The sequence below is a fragment of the Atractosteus spatula genome, chromosome 8, assembly GCF_055471065.1.
Source record: "Atractosteus spatula isolate fAtrSpa1 chromosome 8, fAtrSpa1.hap1, whole genome shotgun sequence".
Taxonomy (NCBI): Eukaryota; Metazoa; Chordata; class Actinopteri; order Semionotiformes; family Lepisosteidae; genus Atractosteus; species Atractosteus spatula.
In genome coordinates this window covers 19,938,805-19,953,547 of record NC_142713.1, presented here as the reverse complement: position 1 = coordinate 19,953,547, position 14,743 = coordinate 19,938,805, and the positions used below count along the sequence as shown (strand labels likewise).

Here is a 14,743-nt window from a genome sequence, read left to right as displayed (position 1 = left end):
ATTTCAGAAAAGGAACATCATACCAACAGTAAAATGTGGTGGTGGTAGTGTGATGGTCTGGGGCTGTTTTGCTGCTTCAGGACCTGGAAGACTTGCTGTGGTAAATGGAACCATGAATTCTGCTGTCTACCAAAAAATCCTGTAGGAGAATGTCCGGCCATCTGTTCGTGACCTCAAGCTGAAGCGCACTTGGGTTCTGCAGCAGGACAATGATCCAAAACACACCAGCAAGTCCACCTCTGAATGGCTTAAGAAAAACAAAATGAAGACTTTGGAGTGGCCTAGTCAAAGTCCTGACCTGAATCCGATTGAGATGTTGTGGCATGACCTTAAAAAAAGCAGTTAAGGCTCGAAAACCCTCCAATGTGGCTGAATTACAACAATTCTGCAAAGATGAGTGGGCCAAAATTCCTCCACAGCGCTGTAAAAGACTCATTGCCAGTTATCGCAAACGCTTGATTGCAGTTGTTGCTGCTAAGGGTGGCCCAACCAGTTATTAGGTTTAGGGGGCAATCACTTTTTCACACAGGGCCATGTAGGTTTGGATTTTTTTTTTCCCTTAATAATAAAAACCTTCATTTAAAAACTGCATTTTGTGTTTACTTGTGTTATCTTTGTCTAATATTTCAATTTGTTTGATGATCTGAAACATTTCAGTGTGACAAACATGCAAACAAATAAGAAATCAGGAAGGGGGCAAACACTTTTTCACATCACTGTAAATGAAGCAAAAAATATAGGAGTTGGACATCAGACATTAGATCTTAAAATGTGCTTACAGGGTTTAAATTTAAGTGTCTTTCCTGAACTTCAAATTCCAGTATATTAACAGCATAGTTTTTCCAAGAATCCATCCAAGAATCCATTCTGGCATTTACCAAAGAAAATGATTCCTCTAGAGTTTGCTTATTCAAACATTGTATCTTGAAAATTGTGCATTATGAAAAATCTGAACTTCTTATACTTATAGATGAGACCATGTGAAATATATACACACAAGACTGTGAACAAACCTTGTTGTTTTTGTTCCCTACTACAATGCATGTGAATACTCTTGAAGACCCCAAGGTGATCTTAGTGGCTTGTGGTAAGTTCTGCCATTGCCCACTGTGCCTGTGCTCCACTATAAACAATTTATATTACCTTGTGGCCTCAGAAGCTAAGCTAGGCTGATTCTGGACACTACTTGGATGACAGAACTTCAAGGAAAACCAGAATTTCCAAAAACCTATTATACCCCAGCTTGCAGATACCAGACACCGTGCTGTAGGAGGTACTGTACAGTATCAAGCTTCAGGCCAAGGTCCTGACTACTTTGCGATGAAAGATCCCCAATATTTGTAAGACTAGGGTTGTTATCCCCAGCGTCCTGACTAAATTCCACTTTCAGATTTCCTTAATCTAGCCTATATCAAGCCTATATCACTTAATTCAATTGGTGAAGCAATTCTCACTTGCTGTTGCACGTTAGTTGGTTATGTACTCCAGTTCTGGATGAAATGTGTAATGTTTTATACAAAGTATGTTGAGATAAAAATCACTATAACAATGCAATGAATTATTATTCATGGCACAGGTATCTGAATATGCTATCAAACATTGGATAATACATATTCAGATGACATTATCCTGGTCTAATACGTTTTACTTTATTTTAAACAAAAGCCATACATACACATAAAACACAATACATGTTTATGTTTACCTTCAATCTGAATGTTTTTCAGTAGCACTGGCTTGACGATTTTTGAACCAAGTAAAATTCCAGTGGTTCTCCAGTATAAGATATTTGTGCCAGACTTCAGATTTACCTACAAGACAGCCAAAAACATGTCAAATTGAAATATTAAAAAAAAACTTGAACCAAGCTGAACTTGTAATGATTTATTTTTATTTCCCAAAGTAAACAATTCCTTCACTGTTCCAGTTTTATAAATTATTCATTAAGTTTTCTGTGGTAAGACAAATGTCACACAATGCATTTACACTTGAGCAGCACTAGAGGGAACAATTAGACTTAAAATGGAAATTTTAGGGTCCCTTCAGGAGAAACATACAAGACCAGCAATTCTTTGAACAGCATTTATTTGTGATTCACATAATCAAACAAAACCTCTTCGTGAAGGAATATGAAATATCAAATGGAAGTTAATTAAAAAAAACAACCACCTGTCAGGCTCTATAAAGATCAAGTTCTTGTTACTGTATATTTGCTAAGGTTTCCACATAAACTTCATGCATTTAGTTTCTGTCCAAGTTTTCTTTACTTTCACATTACCTACTTTCAACTAGATTAACTCCTATCTCATTTTGCTCCATATGCATAACACTGAGTTTATCCCAACAGTTAAAAATCTATAAGAAAACCACTCACAGTATGAGTTCCCCATTCTCCATTGCTTGTTAGTTTGATCCACTTTTGATCAGATGTGTCCATTTCCTGACACTGGTCATTCTGAATCTAGGAGGCAATTAAATCAAATTAAAGCTCATTATTTCATTATTGCCTTTTCCTTTAAGGTTGCCTATCTTAAATTGTCCTTCTTACAAAAATGTAAAAAAAAAGAAATATGCAAAAATGATCAAGATGCATGTATGTTTGTGCATCATATACATACCTACCATGGCATTTATTACAAACTAGACATTTTATGAGAAAGACGAGAGCAAATGAACGTACAATGTCATCAGTTGGTCCTACTGTTTAAATACTATGATCAATGCAGTTTTACTATAGATCTGCCTGTACTTGTAACTGTCATGCAGTAAATATTTCATGGGTTTATGTAAGTGCTATGATATATACCATAAATGTATGGCAGAAATGTATGGTTCCTACAGGGAATATTTTTATATCCATCTATCCAATACCAGTAATCCACTTATCCCAGTGGGGGTGGCAACAAGCCCAAGCCTATATTGGAATAGTACAGGTACACATGCCTGCTGTCCTCTTGGAAGGGATGACCAGCAGCAGGGCCATGAGGCAATGCAGGCAACAAAACTTTACCAGCACGTCTTCAACCCCAAGAAACTTGAAACATCACACAGAGTTTGGAACTGAATCCAGGTCTCTGTATTTTCTATTATACTTACAGGTTAATTTACTAAGCCAATTAAAACTTTCACTGGACAAAATTAAAATTAGTAGAACATTTCCCCCCCCCCCCCCATTTTCATTTTCAGAGCTGCTATTGGGTTTTGTTCATGGTGATTCTAGGTGCAGACATGAATGTTGCCCTAAACCATATACAGTCCATGAGATCCTGAAGCTGACTTGCTTTTCTCATCTTATGCATGTAGGTTTCTTATTGATAATGTGTGTCTTATACCTGCCTGCAATGCAAACTTCTCATCTGGGACAATAAACTGAGTAAATGCGTGTGAGTAAAACCCCTCACTTAAGAAAATAACCTTTTTGTGTATTTTCTTTTGACGTTGTATTAATGGTATAATAATTAGACAGCTCTTATTTCCCCATCGTGTTACTTTAGAGAAAAAAAAAGGTTTAAGCTTAAGAGGAGGCAAAAAATACAACTATTAGATCAAGTTGCAAACCTGTGGGCACCCTTTAACAGGTTTTGTGAGTGTCTGGATATAATAATAAACTTTATTTTATATAGTTCCTTTAAAGGTGGCTTCTCAAAGTGCTTCATAGAATGTCAACAACAATAAATAAAAAGAATACATAAGATAAAACAATTACAATATACAGAGGAGACTGAGGATGGTGGTACTAAGAAAAGCAGAGGGGTGAAGAATGGAACAGTTGAAGAATGGAAAAGTAAAGGCTCTTCTAAAGAAGAAGGTTTCGAGTCTAGATTTGAATGAGTTTAGAGAAGGTGACTCTCTGATATCCTTGTGCAGAGAGTTCCAGAGCTTGTGGGCATAACAGGAGGCCCTGTCACCCATACAATGTAGACAGGCTTGGGGGACAGTAAGGAGACCAGAATTTGAAGAGTGAAGGTTGCGAGGTGGGGAGTAGGGTGATAATAGTTCAGACAGGTATTGAGGTGCCAAGCCATGCAGAGCCTTATACAGTAGGTGAGCATAAGGATTTTAAAGTTAACACGGAATTTGATAGGAAGCCAGTGCAAGGACTCCAGGATAGGAGTAAAAGATCACTTGCACTAGACCTGGTCAGGATTCTGGCTGAATTTTGGACATACTGCAGTTTGTTCAAAGAAGATTGAGATACCCCAGCGAGTAGAGCATTACAGTAGTCAATTCAAGAGAACACAAATGTGTTGATCAGCTTTTCAGCCAGTTAGTTATAGCATAGGACGTAGTCGAGCGATATTTCTGAGGTGAAAAAAAGATGTGCAGCATATTGTCAAAACATGTGGGCCAAATGTTAATCCAGAATCGAATATCACTCCAAGGTTTTTCAATTTAGACTGAAGCTCAAGTACAGTATCATCTACAGATATGGTTACCGGATTGGCTTTACGAGGTTGATGGGGGGTGCCAATAAGCATGACTTCAGTCTTGTCACAGTTAAGAAGAAGGAAATTTTGAGTCATCCAAGTTTTTATGTCAGAGATGCAATTACATAGAATAGAGACAGCCACATCAGTGTCAGGTTTGGTATGGATGTATATTTGAGTATTGTCAGCGTAGAAATGAAACCTGAGGCCATGTGATCTTAAAAGCTGACCAAGTGTAAACATGTAAATGCTGAAGAGCAAGGGGCCCAGTATTGAGCCCTGAGGAACACCAGACTTAACAAGACCAATTTCAGACTTGTACCCATTAAGAGAGACAAAGTGACAGCGATCAGTGAGGTAAGACTTGAACCATTTGAGAACACTGTCAGAAACTCCAAACACAGTCTCAAGACGAGAAAGTAGGATGTCATGGTCAACAGTGTCAAAAGCAGCACTGAGATCAAGAAGGATGAGTATAGAAAGAGAAACAGAATCAGAAGCTTTTAGAAGATCGTAAGTGACTTTGACCAGGGAAGTTTCCATGCTGTGAAGTTAACAGAAGCCAGATTGGAGGGGTTTAAAAAGGTTATTTGTCATGAGGTGCTTATGTAACTGAAATGTGACATCACATTCGAGAATTTTTGCTAGAAAGGGTAAGTTGGAGATGGTGCGAAAATTATGATTGTCGAGAGCCATGTTAGGCTTTTTTGGCACATGAGTAATGGCAGCAGTTTTGTGGACCATTGGTACAATGCCAGTGCTCAAGGATGGATGGTCTGGATGTGCTTCCATTTTATAATCAGGTTCCTTAAGAAAATAAGAGAGGAGAATGTGATTCAGCCCATGTGCCAGCCAGGAGTTAGCCAATCTAAATATTTAAAAAGCCAGTATATCTGCTCCAATAACACGGCTGGATAGCATCTCCTGTTCTCAGTTAATTCTTAAGTCCACTGGGTTGACTTTGACTTTGAATAATTGAACCTGGTCCCCTTGTCATCTTCTGTGTTCAAGACTAAAAAGGTTCAGCCTGTCAGCAGAGGGCATTCCTTCAAGCCTAGGAAGGTATCTAGTTGCTCTGGAACTGGTCCAGAGAAGAGTGACAAAGCTTTTTGGTGACCAATACTGTACACGGTATTCTAAATACATTCTTAGAAATGGAATTAAACAATTTTAACCATAGTTTAAATTCTTGCTTTTAACTATTACATCTTCTAAACAATTTTCTGATGTAAATTGTCAAAAAAACCTAACTGTTTTTCCATAAAGCATCATCTTCAAGCATGTAAGCATCCATCTGTACATGTCTACATTAAAAATCCTTAACCAGGTGTTTGCCCAGATTTTAATTCAAAATTGAAGGGATGTTAAAATAATTTCCATCACGGGTCTCAAACTTGCTTCCCGGAGTGCCTGCTGTCTTCTGGTTCTTGTTGTACTCATGTTCTTGGTGACAAAGTTGGTCCAATTATTTCATTAACTGCATTTACTCCTAACTAGACTCTGAGGTTATTTATACTGTAGGTATTTTTGCTTTTAATGTGGTGATTGTCTTGTGTAATCAACCGTGAAGGAAGAGTAAGAAGTATACCATGTCTAATTTAGAAAATAATTAGGTTAATTGTCAGACTGGAAAAAAATCAGAAGAGACCAAGTCCTCCAGGAACAGAATTTAAGTATGTGATTTACAAAGAGTTCTCCACTGCTCACAGGTATGCTGCATGGCATGGAAACACTGGAGGCACACAGAGTGGCTGTGAAAAGTGGTCAAATCCTTTTTGTAACTATGAGAATTTAATTCAGGAGTTTGTTAGAAGAACGAAACAAGGACTGGTCTTGTTTTGTTCCATTATTGAAAAAAATCAATCTAATGGAAAGTTGCTCAGAAAAAAGATGCTATTAGACCATGTCATCAGGCTGAAATGCACGCAGTATAACTTGCATGGCTGCTGGAGGACCAATACAGTTACGACTTCCGACATCGATTCCTCCAGTGATGGAACTGTAACCTGCCTCAGTGCCAGACAGCACGATGAGAACAGAATGTTTTATATCACTCTGCTCTGACAAATTTAGAAACACAAGAGCCTCTATTAGAGGTGATTGGTGCAGTATAGAACCATTGAATTTGGAAAGTCAGCATTTTCAGTTAGAGCATCCTGCTTCCTGAATACAATACCATCTACTATAGTTAGACATTAGACAAACATCTAATTTTAAAACATTTAAAAATGAAGTGAAATCATGGCCTAAAGCAAATAAATCTTCTTTCTATTAATGACTTATATGTCATTGAACTTATTAAGTGATTGTTTTCTAAAGTGACTCTGGCAACTTCTGATAATTTAATAAATATAACACATCATTATTTTGTGCACTTTACCATTTGTAATATCCGGTTATCATATTTTTTTTATTTTGTTGGTTGTGACCTGCCCAGGGACTACAGATTTAAAATAGCACTTTAGGTAAGTACTCTTTGGTTCATTTTAAGAGTTGGCCTAAAATAAAGTCAAATACTCCATTGGACTGTACAAAGCCAAGCACAACAGAGGATTAATTCAGGGATACTGCCAGCTGCAGTGAGAAATTGTCACTCTGCATTCCATGTAGAGGCATTTACAATCTGAAGCACTTTTATCACGTCAAATTATGCAGAACTAGGCCTAAGCTCGACAAGCAAAGCAGTAAAAAAAAAAATCTCAAGTCTAAAAATAAGATCTTTAGTTTTTTCAACATATAAGTCAAATGCAAACTTACAAAAAACTCAAAGAAAACGTTGTTGTCCACATATTGGTACTCAAAGGACACTGAACCTTGCTTCTTAAGGTGCACTGCGTAGATCAAGGACACAGTGCACTCATCTCGATTGGATTCCAAGTAATTTCCTTGAGGAACCCAGGTTGAGCTTGAAGAAAATACAAGTCGTCAGAGAAAACATTCTAGGACAGACACAAAACCTGGATTTAGAACTAGTAATTAAGATTTAAGATCCGTAACATAGTGCAGGAGTTAAACTAATCAACTCTCAAATTTTCCTGGATTTCCTTGAAAACTTTAAATGGAGAACAGAGTAAAGAAAAATCATACAGTACCTCAGTCACTTCACAATAACAAGCAGGCATTTAAAAAAAACAACAAATTACTCCTTTTACAAGCATTTCCTCTTTTCTTCACTAAAAATACATATAAGAAAAACTGTCCCAACGCATTTATCCTGCTTTACAGAAGCTGTAATTATCATTCTGCATTCCAAGTAGAGGCACTTACAATCTGTAGCACTTCGGTGGTCCAATTTTGACCACGTAGGTGGTCAATATTTTATCGCATTAGAAAGATGTCGTCATGTAGACACCTACTTGTTACAGGACAAGGCCTCATCCCCCCCTGGGCCACTGTCCATGTACGTAGCTAAACTGGTGAATCCAGCAGGTATGTCATCCCACTCATCGAAGCGGATCCCACTGCCCAAGGAGTAGGTTCCTGCAGCACACTGAGTGCACTGCTGCGAGGACATTTCCAAAAACTCTCCGGCTGCACATGAAAAGGCTGAAAACAAAGAAGAACATTCACATTTCAAGTGAGGCATAGGTGATAAGCTAAAGCAATTCTAAAATTCATTTTTAGAAGTCCCAGTACTACTTGCCATATGTAAATATATATATATATGAAGAATTTAATGTGGGGGGAAAAAAAGCAACATTAACTATCTAACTAGGTCAGATAAAAGAGGTGGTCTGCAGGCTGCACATGTTTGCATGCCGACACAAACCTGCAAGGATCAGTTCTATTGAAACGCATGATGATTTGTTTTTTGCTGAAATATTCCTTAATGAATGATTGTGATATAATACAGAACCATCCAGCCATTTTCTAAACCGCTTTTTCCAATACAGGGTCGCACCAGAAGCAATGAGCGAAAGGCATGATGCATACTGGATGGGAAGCCAGTCTATCGTAGGGCTCATAGACATACACACACACCAGGGCCAGTTTTCCCCAAAACCAATTAATCTACTAGTATGACTTACCTACTTACTGTAGGTAAAACACAGGGAGACAGAATGCCAGGAATTGAACCAGGGCCCCAGCACTGTCAGGCAACAAAACTATACATTCCTGCCACTGTGCCACCCCCCTGGTACATTAAAAATGTAGTAGTCCCAGCCTATTCACCTTTGGAGTGAAAGCAATGTCCTTAGACCATCCATAATTTTAATAGTTTTCTTGGTTTTCCTGTTTTTTCCATGAAAGCTCTAACACAAGATGAGGGATAAAACTTTGCCAGGGGAGAAACAATTACCTAGTTTTCAGGTGTTTGTTAATTTCAGAATATAATATGGTTGATCTAATAGACCATAGGTTCATAGGCCAAGTAAAATTCCCCATTAGTAACTTTTGATATACAATGTCAAGTGCTATTATATTCCTCTCTAACTCTACTTCAAGTCTTAATATCTTCTTAATACATTTTCTGTTCAGGATGCAGTACTAGCTTTGAAATATGTAGATTTCTCTTGCTTGAGATATGTTTTGACAAAGAAAATAAGGAGATAACTACTCCAGGTTACATGGGATGTGTAGTCTAGGCCCCTCAGATTTACACGTGCAGAACACATTATTAGAACCACTTTCAACTAGAGACTAATTCAGCAGCTTAATGCCTGAAGTTCCTATATTTTTTTCCACTTTTTCAGCAAAGCACCCAATGTCCCAAGACACCAGAATGAAGCCTATTCAGAAAACAGAATTTAACCCTAAACCTTCACACTGTCGGGATGCAAGTAAATTAGAATATAAACTTTTATACAGAAAACACCAACTTGCTAATGGTCATGCTGACAAAATATATTGGTATGACCTCAGTAGCATCTGTTGACCTGAATTAAACCATAAATGCATGCATAAAGAAATAATATTTAAAAATGAATCAGTTTCTAAATCTAATGTTTCAGAAAACAGAAGTGAAAACGCAAAACATCTGACAAATCTCTGGGCATAATCAACTACTTAAGAGACTGCTGTACAATCACACCACATCTCTTACCAGGAATATGAAGTTTTCTTATAATAGATACTTCAAAGTGGATACAATTCCACTCATCTTGCTTGTTTGCTAATAGCTTGTTTGAGAAAGAGTTTTGAGATCCTGCATTTCAAAATATAAACTTATTTAAACCATCCGTAATAATGCCAAAGAAAGTAATACCATGTTTCCCTCTGTGATGGAACCTTTACCCCTTAACTTGCTTTCAGAGGTCCTTAGTTATCATGGTCAATTCCTTCATTCTTTGACTAATTGACAAAGGAACCTCACAGAGGTTTTTATTCAGAAATCATCCATTTATTTTCCTAAAAGCCACTCTAACCCATACGGGGTCACAAGACAGCCAGAACCTAATCTGTCCAGCTACGGGCCAAAGTGGTGTACACCCTGGAAGGGACACCAGTCCATTGCAGGGTATTTTTACAGACATGCTTATAGCAGTTCTGTATTGTTAGTATGTCTGTATGTCTGCAGACTGTGTGTAGGAAACCAGAGGAAATCCACGCAAACACAGGAGAACAGAAACTGGACCATGCAAATGCACCCCAGGTCCAGAATTGAACCCAGGACTCTAGTGCTGCAAGGCAGCAGTACTTATCACTGCACCACTGTGTCACCCATTCTGAACACAGACAGTCCACTCAGCTAATTGTAGAACTCATTTAGGTAATGTTGTGCAAATTTATTGAGGTTTGCCACAACAAAGGGTTAGAATACTTACAAAAGAAAACCAGATTCCATAATATGCAATCATGTTTGCTTTTTTGGGGTTTTCTGTTTTAATTAGGTTGTATATACACAACAGATTAATTGCTATTCCAAAGTATCAAGACAGCAAGCTTTTAAAAAAATGATGAAAAAAATAAAAACTGTACAAAATTCGAAATACATTTGCAAGGCACTGTATATGAATACACACATTCCTATATAAAGTACATGGTCAAACAGTGAGCATAATCATACCTATATCTAATGTATACTAAACTGCAAAGAACAACATTTCTTAATACCTGCAGATTTGTAAGGGGAAGATCATTTTGGAAGTGATATTTCTCTCAAGCTATTAGTGCTAGAGAAAAGCACTGCAATTGAATGTTACTGTTGAATATGTTCAACTGTGAAAATTTTACATATGCCCTCTACAGATAACCACTCTTCTTAGTCTCCAATACAATTCAGACGAGAAAACGTGTCCCAGACTTTTATCTTCTCCTTTGTTTTCTTTATGGTGCACTTCATTCAGATAACTTTCAAATGGAAACACAAAAAGGTTTTATTGTTTATGGTCTTTTAGCTAAGCCCAATATAAGCACACCAGAACAAAATACAAAAAGCTGCTGTCTTTATATGCATAGGACCTACAGATCAGCTGAATTGAAGTATGAATTAAATTATTTGCAAGGTCTAAATGGTTTCTATCAGCAAAGCAGTTTATGCTACTAAGAGTTCAATCTGGGAAACTTTGAACTAAGTAGTCCACCTGAAGACCAGGCAGATATAATAATTATAATATTACCAAAGACATGGCACACATTAAGTGGAATTCTTAAATTCAAAAAGAGTACAAATGAAGCAGGTCATGGTCTAAACCAAACTGAGCCAATCTCTTGAAATATCTCTTGAAACTCAAGACTTAAAACAAAGTTGAAAATGCTAGAAAAATACATTCATATTGAGCTCAGCTTTAAGCCATTTCCTATCATTGTGTACTTATCTCCTTCTACACAGTGGTGCCATGCGTTTGTGTGAAAGTGTGCAGTTCTTTCCTACAACTGGCTTCCTTGTTCATCTCCTTTGTATCCAAATATCAATTAAAACTGCCTATGGAAAAGGATTATTCTTATTCAAAAAACAAAACAGCATAAGACAGAGAGTCAGTAAGAACAAACACTATTGCTTCCAATTTTCATTTGTGCTTTAAGGCCACTATATTAACACACACTGTACAGAGTATATAATATTTCCATTAAGGGTAAATCTTTATATAACATCTGAATTCATGCTATCTATTAGTTAAATTATTAAAGTTTTGCATTCAGAGAAAATGACTTAAAAGGTTTATTTTCTGTAGTGAATTAGCATTGACTTCAATTCTCCAAGTGCCGTACATCCAAGCAAAACAAACAAAATAAAATAGACTTTTGTTAATCTTAAGTCAACATAAGAAAATGAAACTTACTGCATTCTGTGCCACTAACAGGATCAGGTAATCCTGTACAGCTTCCCTCCTTGTTGGGTATGGCCACCCGCCATCGAGACCCTGTGCTGTCACATTCTGTGTACTCGAAATAGTAATCCCGCTGCAAAAACAAACCAGAGAAAGACACTCAAGTTCCAGTACACTGGTGATTACCATGAAATACATGCATGAGGCTCCAAGTTTCATTCACACCACCTTTTGCTTGACAGATTTCTTTCAATACACTTAAAAGTCTAAAAGTGCATTGGTTTAAGGATATCGTAGCAATTATGTACATGTTTGTTGTCTGGAAGGCCAGCACAGTTGTTTTTTCCAGGTTCTAGTTGTTCTAGAACCAAATCTTATTTGACTCATCTTGAACTGATTAAGACCTAAAGAAAAAATTCCATATGTGGCTAAGAAAATAATTAGGTTAAATGTTTAATTAAATACTCTGGGTGTAACACAGCCCTTATTCCCCCTGGGATGAAGTATTAAACCACTGGCCACAAGAAAGGCAACGGTGCTTCTCCATAAGAAACAGAAGTGTTGATGCGGTCAGCCCTGTTTCCAGGCATTAAAGCTCAAGTTACTCCTCCTTTGCTTTGAGTCACTGAACAGGACAGGAAGCTGCACTCCTGCACTGAGACTAAAGAGGCAAGGAAAGGGACATGTCCCCCACACATTTAGCATCAAGTTTCAGACTGATTGTTTCCCACTTTTCAACCTGAAAAGAAAATGTGGAACTGTCAACTGAGGAACAGTTGCAACCCAGTTTCCCAGCCCCAAAGAAAAACTGTTGAAACATCATAACTGAAAGATCTCTTGGCCAATCATGTATTTCCTCAGTGCTAAATTAGGTCTAACTTGTTTTAATTTGTTTTAAAGTTTCTTAAGGTGCTTGTCCTCTGAGGTTGGTAACATTCAAATTTCAATTAGCTGCTAACTATACAAGTATACAGATCTTATTGGCACCCTAAGTTTCCTGTCCATTAAGCAATTTGTAATCCATACATTACCTAGAAAAGCTACTGCCTGAAATTTGAGAATTAGTACTTACTGTAGATTAGTCACAAAATATCATCAGGCACACCTTCTGTTAAATACTCAATATAATACCTAAACATAATGAACTATTTGTAAAGACTGCATTTATTGTTGCTCCAAACCTTAACAGTCTTCTCTAAAGTGTGCTTAAATGATCCTTTACCACATGAAACACCTCCAAATTAGAACAAAATGAAATTTGACAACAATTTACTGTAGCTACATTTCTTAAATATCATGTTTCCATTATTTATTCAAATGTTTGCACATTTCAAAAGTTTGAAATTTATCCTGTCAGCTGGTTTATTTTCAGTTCATTTTACATGATAAAAGGATGCTACATAAACTCACCAGTACATCTGTCTAAAGTAGTTACTGCATGTGATTGTTATTCCCATCTTAATTTACATAACCAATACAAAGAACATATCAATAATTGCAATCATTTGCATTCATGTCCTGTAGCCTTTATGCAAATTTGATCATTTTATGCAAATGATTTTTCAAAAACCCTATTGGCTTTCAGAGATTTACATTTTTAGAGTTTGTTTTAAAACATAGCAATATTTTTTAATATTGAGAATGTCAGAAATTTAGCCAACAATTCAGGAGTTTGATAAATATTGAAATGTCTCATTTACATGACAAGACTGTATTGGCATTATGACATTATGATCACTAAGGCATTTTTAGTAAGTAAACCTTTAAGTAACAGTTAAAGTTTGATAATGGTCTCCTATTCTATACTGTATCTCCTTGTAAGATTATTTTTGTGACCCCAAATTTGAATATCGGGGTCTATTTTTTTTCTTAATCAGTTATTTCAACACCTATACTTAAATTAGGAATACTACTTAAAATTATTCCAAGGGGAATATACATAATATTTTCCAAAATCATTTAAAAAATACACAAGATCCCTAAAATAAAATGCTCAGCTTTATTGAGAAGGATGCTTGCTACTATCACTTTGGAGGAAAGCTGTGCTAGCACAGCCAATACACAGGTTTAAGTGTCAATACAATTAGTATTCTCAGGACAAAAATCGTGGCTAATGGCTTATTACAATCATTAGCAATATCTGTGCAGGCTACATCCCCAAGACTGATCAGGCGGTTAAATTAGTCTTCTGAAAAGCTGTACTTTTTTATCTCTCCTGCTACACATTCCATTTGGCAACATGAATTAGGTTTTTCACATCTGTTAACTTACATTAAAATTGTAAATGGTAGGTGAGAAGGAGATTGTTTTCATCCTTAAAATATATATTTTGCAAAGCAACATAAAGGTACTTTTACTGTGTTAAGAACATACTCATTCTTAATATAAAAAAATATTTATTGTTAATGGACTCAGAAGAATCAAACAGCAGTGAATGTATTAAAATAACTAATCAAAAAATGGAAATATCTGCTTTCATCAGTACAGAGAACAAAACTGCACTAACATTTTCACTTACTATATTTAGCTTCTATCATTTCAGATTCCTTCCTGTTGGATCTTTGTAGACATGCCGAGTCTGAAGCTACTTAAGTTACTAGAAAAGTGAACACACCAATGATGCAGAAAAAAAGTAAATACTCGATTTAGACATACAGTAAGGATTCACAAGAGATACCGAATCTGGTATGCAAAGTATTACAAGAAAATGTTGTGAAAGAAAAACCCTGAAAATGCAGGTAACCAATATCCTTTTGTGAAATGATTTTATAGATGTTCAACACATAGTGACAGATTTTTACCAACGTCTGACGTTCATATGGTACACAACAAAGTACAGTAAATTACTTGTTATAAATCAACTTTACACAAAACTATATCTAATGGTTAAGCCTTAAGCCATCTAGACTAAATTGAGGATAGCTTTACATGTGCAATTTAAATATGGATCTGGCAAGCATAGCTGTTCATATACCAGCTGTACTGTATAAGATTTATCACAGAACACTATTCCATCCAAAATCGGAGATTGAAAGTCCTTCTGCAATTCACCTTTATAATGATGGTATACAGATGTTTATTTTTTCACCAGTCTTTAAGTAAATA

At 36.5% G+C, this 14,743-nt stretch overlaps 1 protein-coding gene across 1 annotated transcript in view; it reads right to left on the bottom strand.

Annotated features, from left to right (window-relative positions):
* Positions 1–14,743, bottom strand: part of elapor2b (endosome-lysosome associated apoptosis and autophagy regulator family member 2b) — a 51,545-nt gene that overhangs the window by 23,891 nt on the left and 12,911 nt on the right. Inside the window, exons 2-6 of the mRNA XM_088922882.1 lie at positions 11,651–11,771; positions 7,784–7,973; positions 7,185–7,332; positions 2,375–2,461; positions 1,706–1,811 (exon numbers count right to left, since the gene is read on the bottom strand). Coding sequence (XP_088779008.1) covers positions 1,706–1,811; positions 2,375–2,461; positions 7,185–7,332; positions 7,784–7,973; positions 11,651–11,771 — 652 coding nt within the window. The remainder of the gene's footprint in view (positions 1–1,705; positions 1,812–2,374; positions 2,462–7,184; positions 7,333–7,783; positions 7,974–11,650; positions 11,772–14,743) is intronic.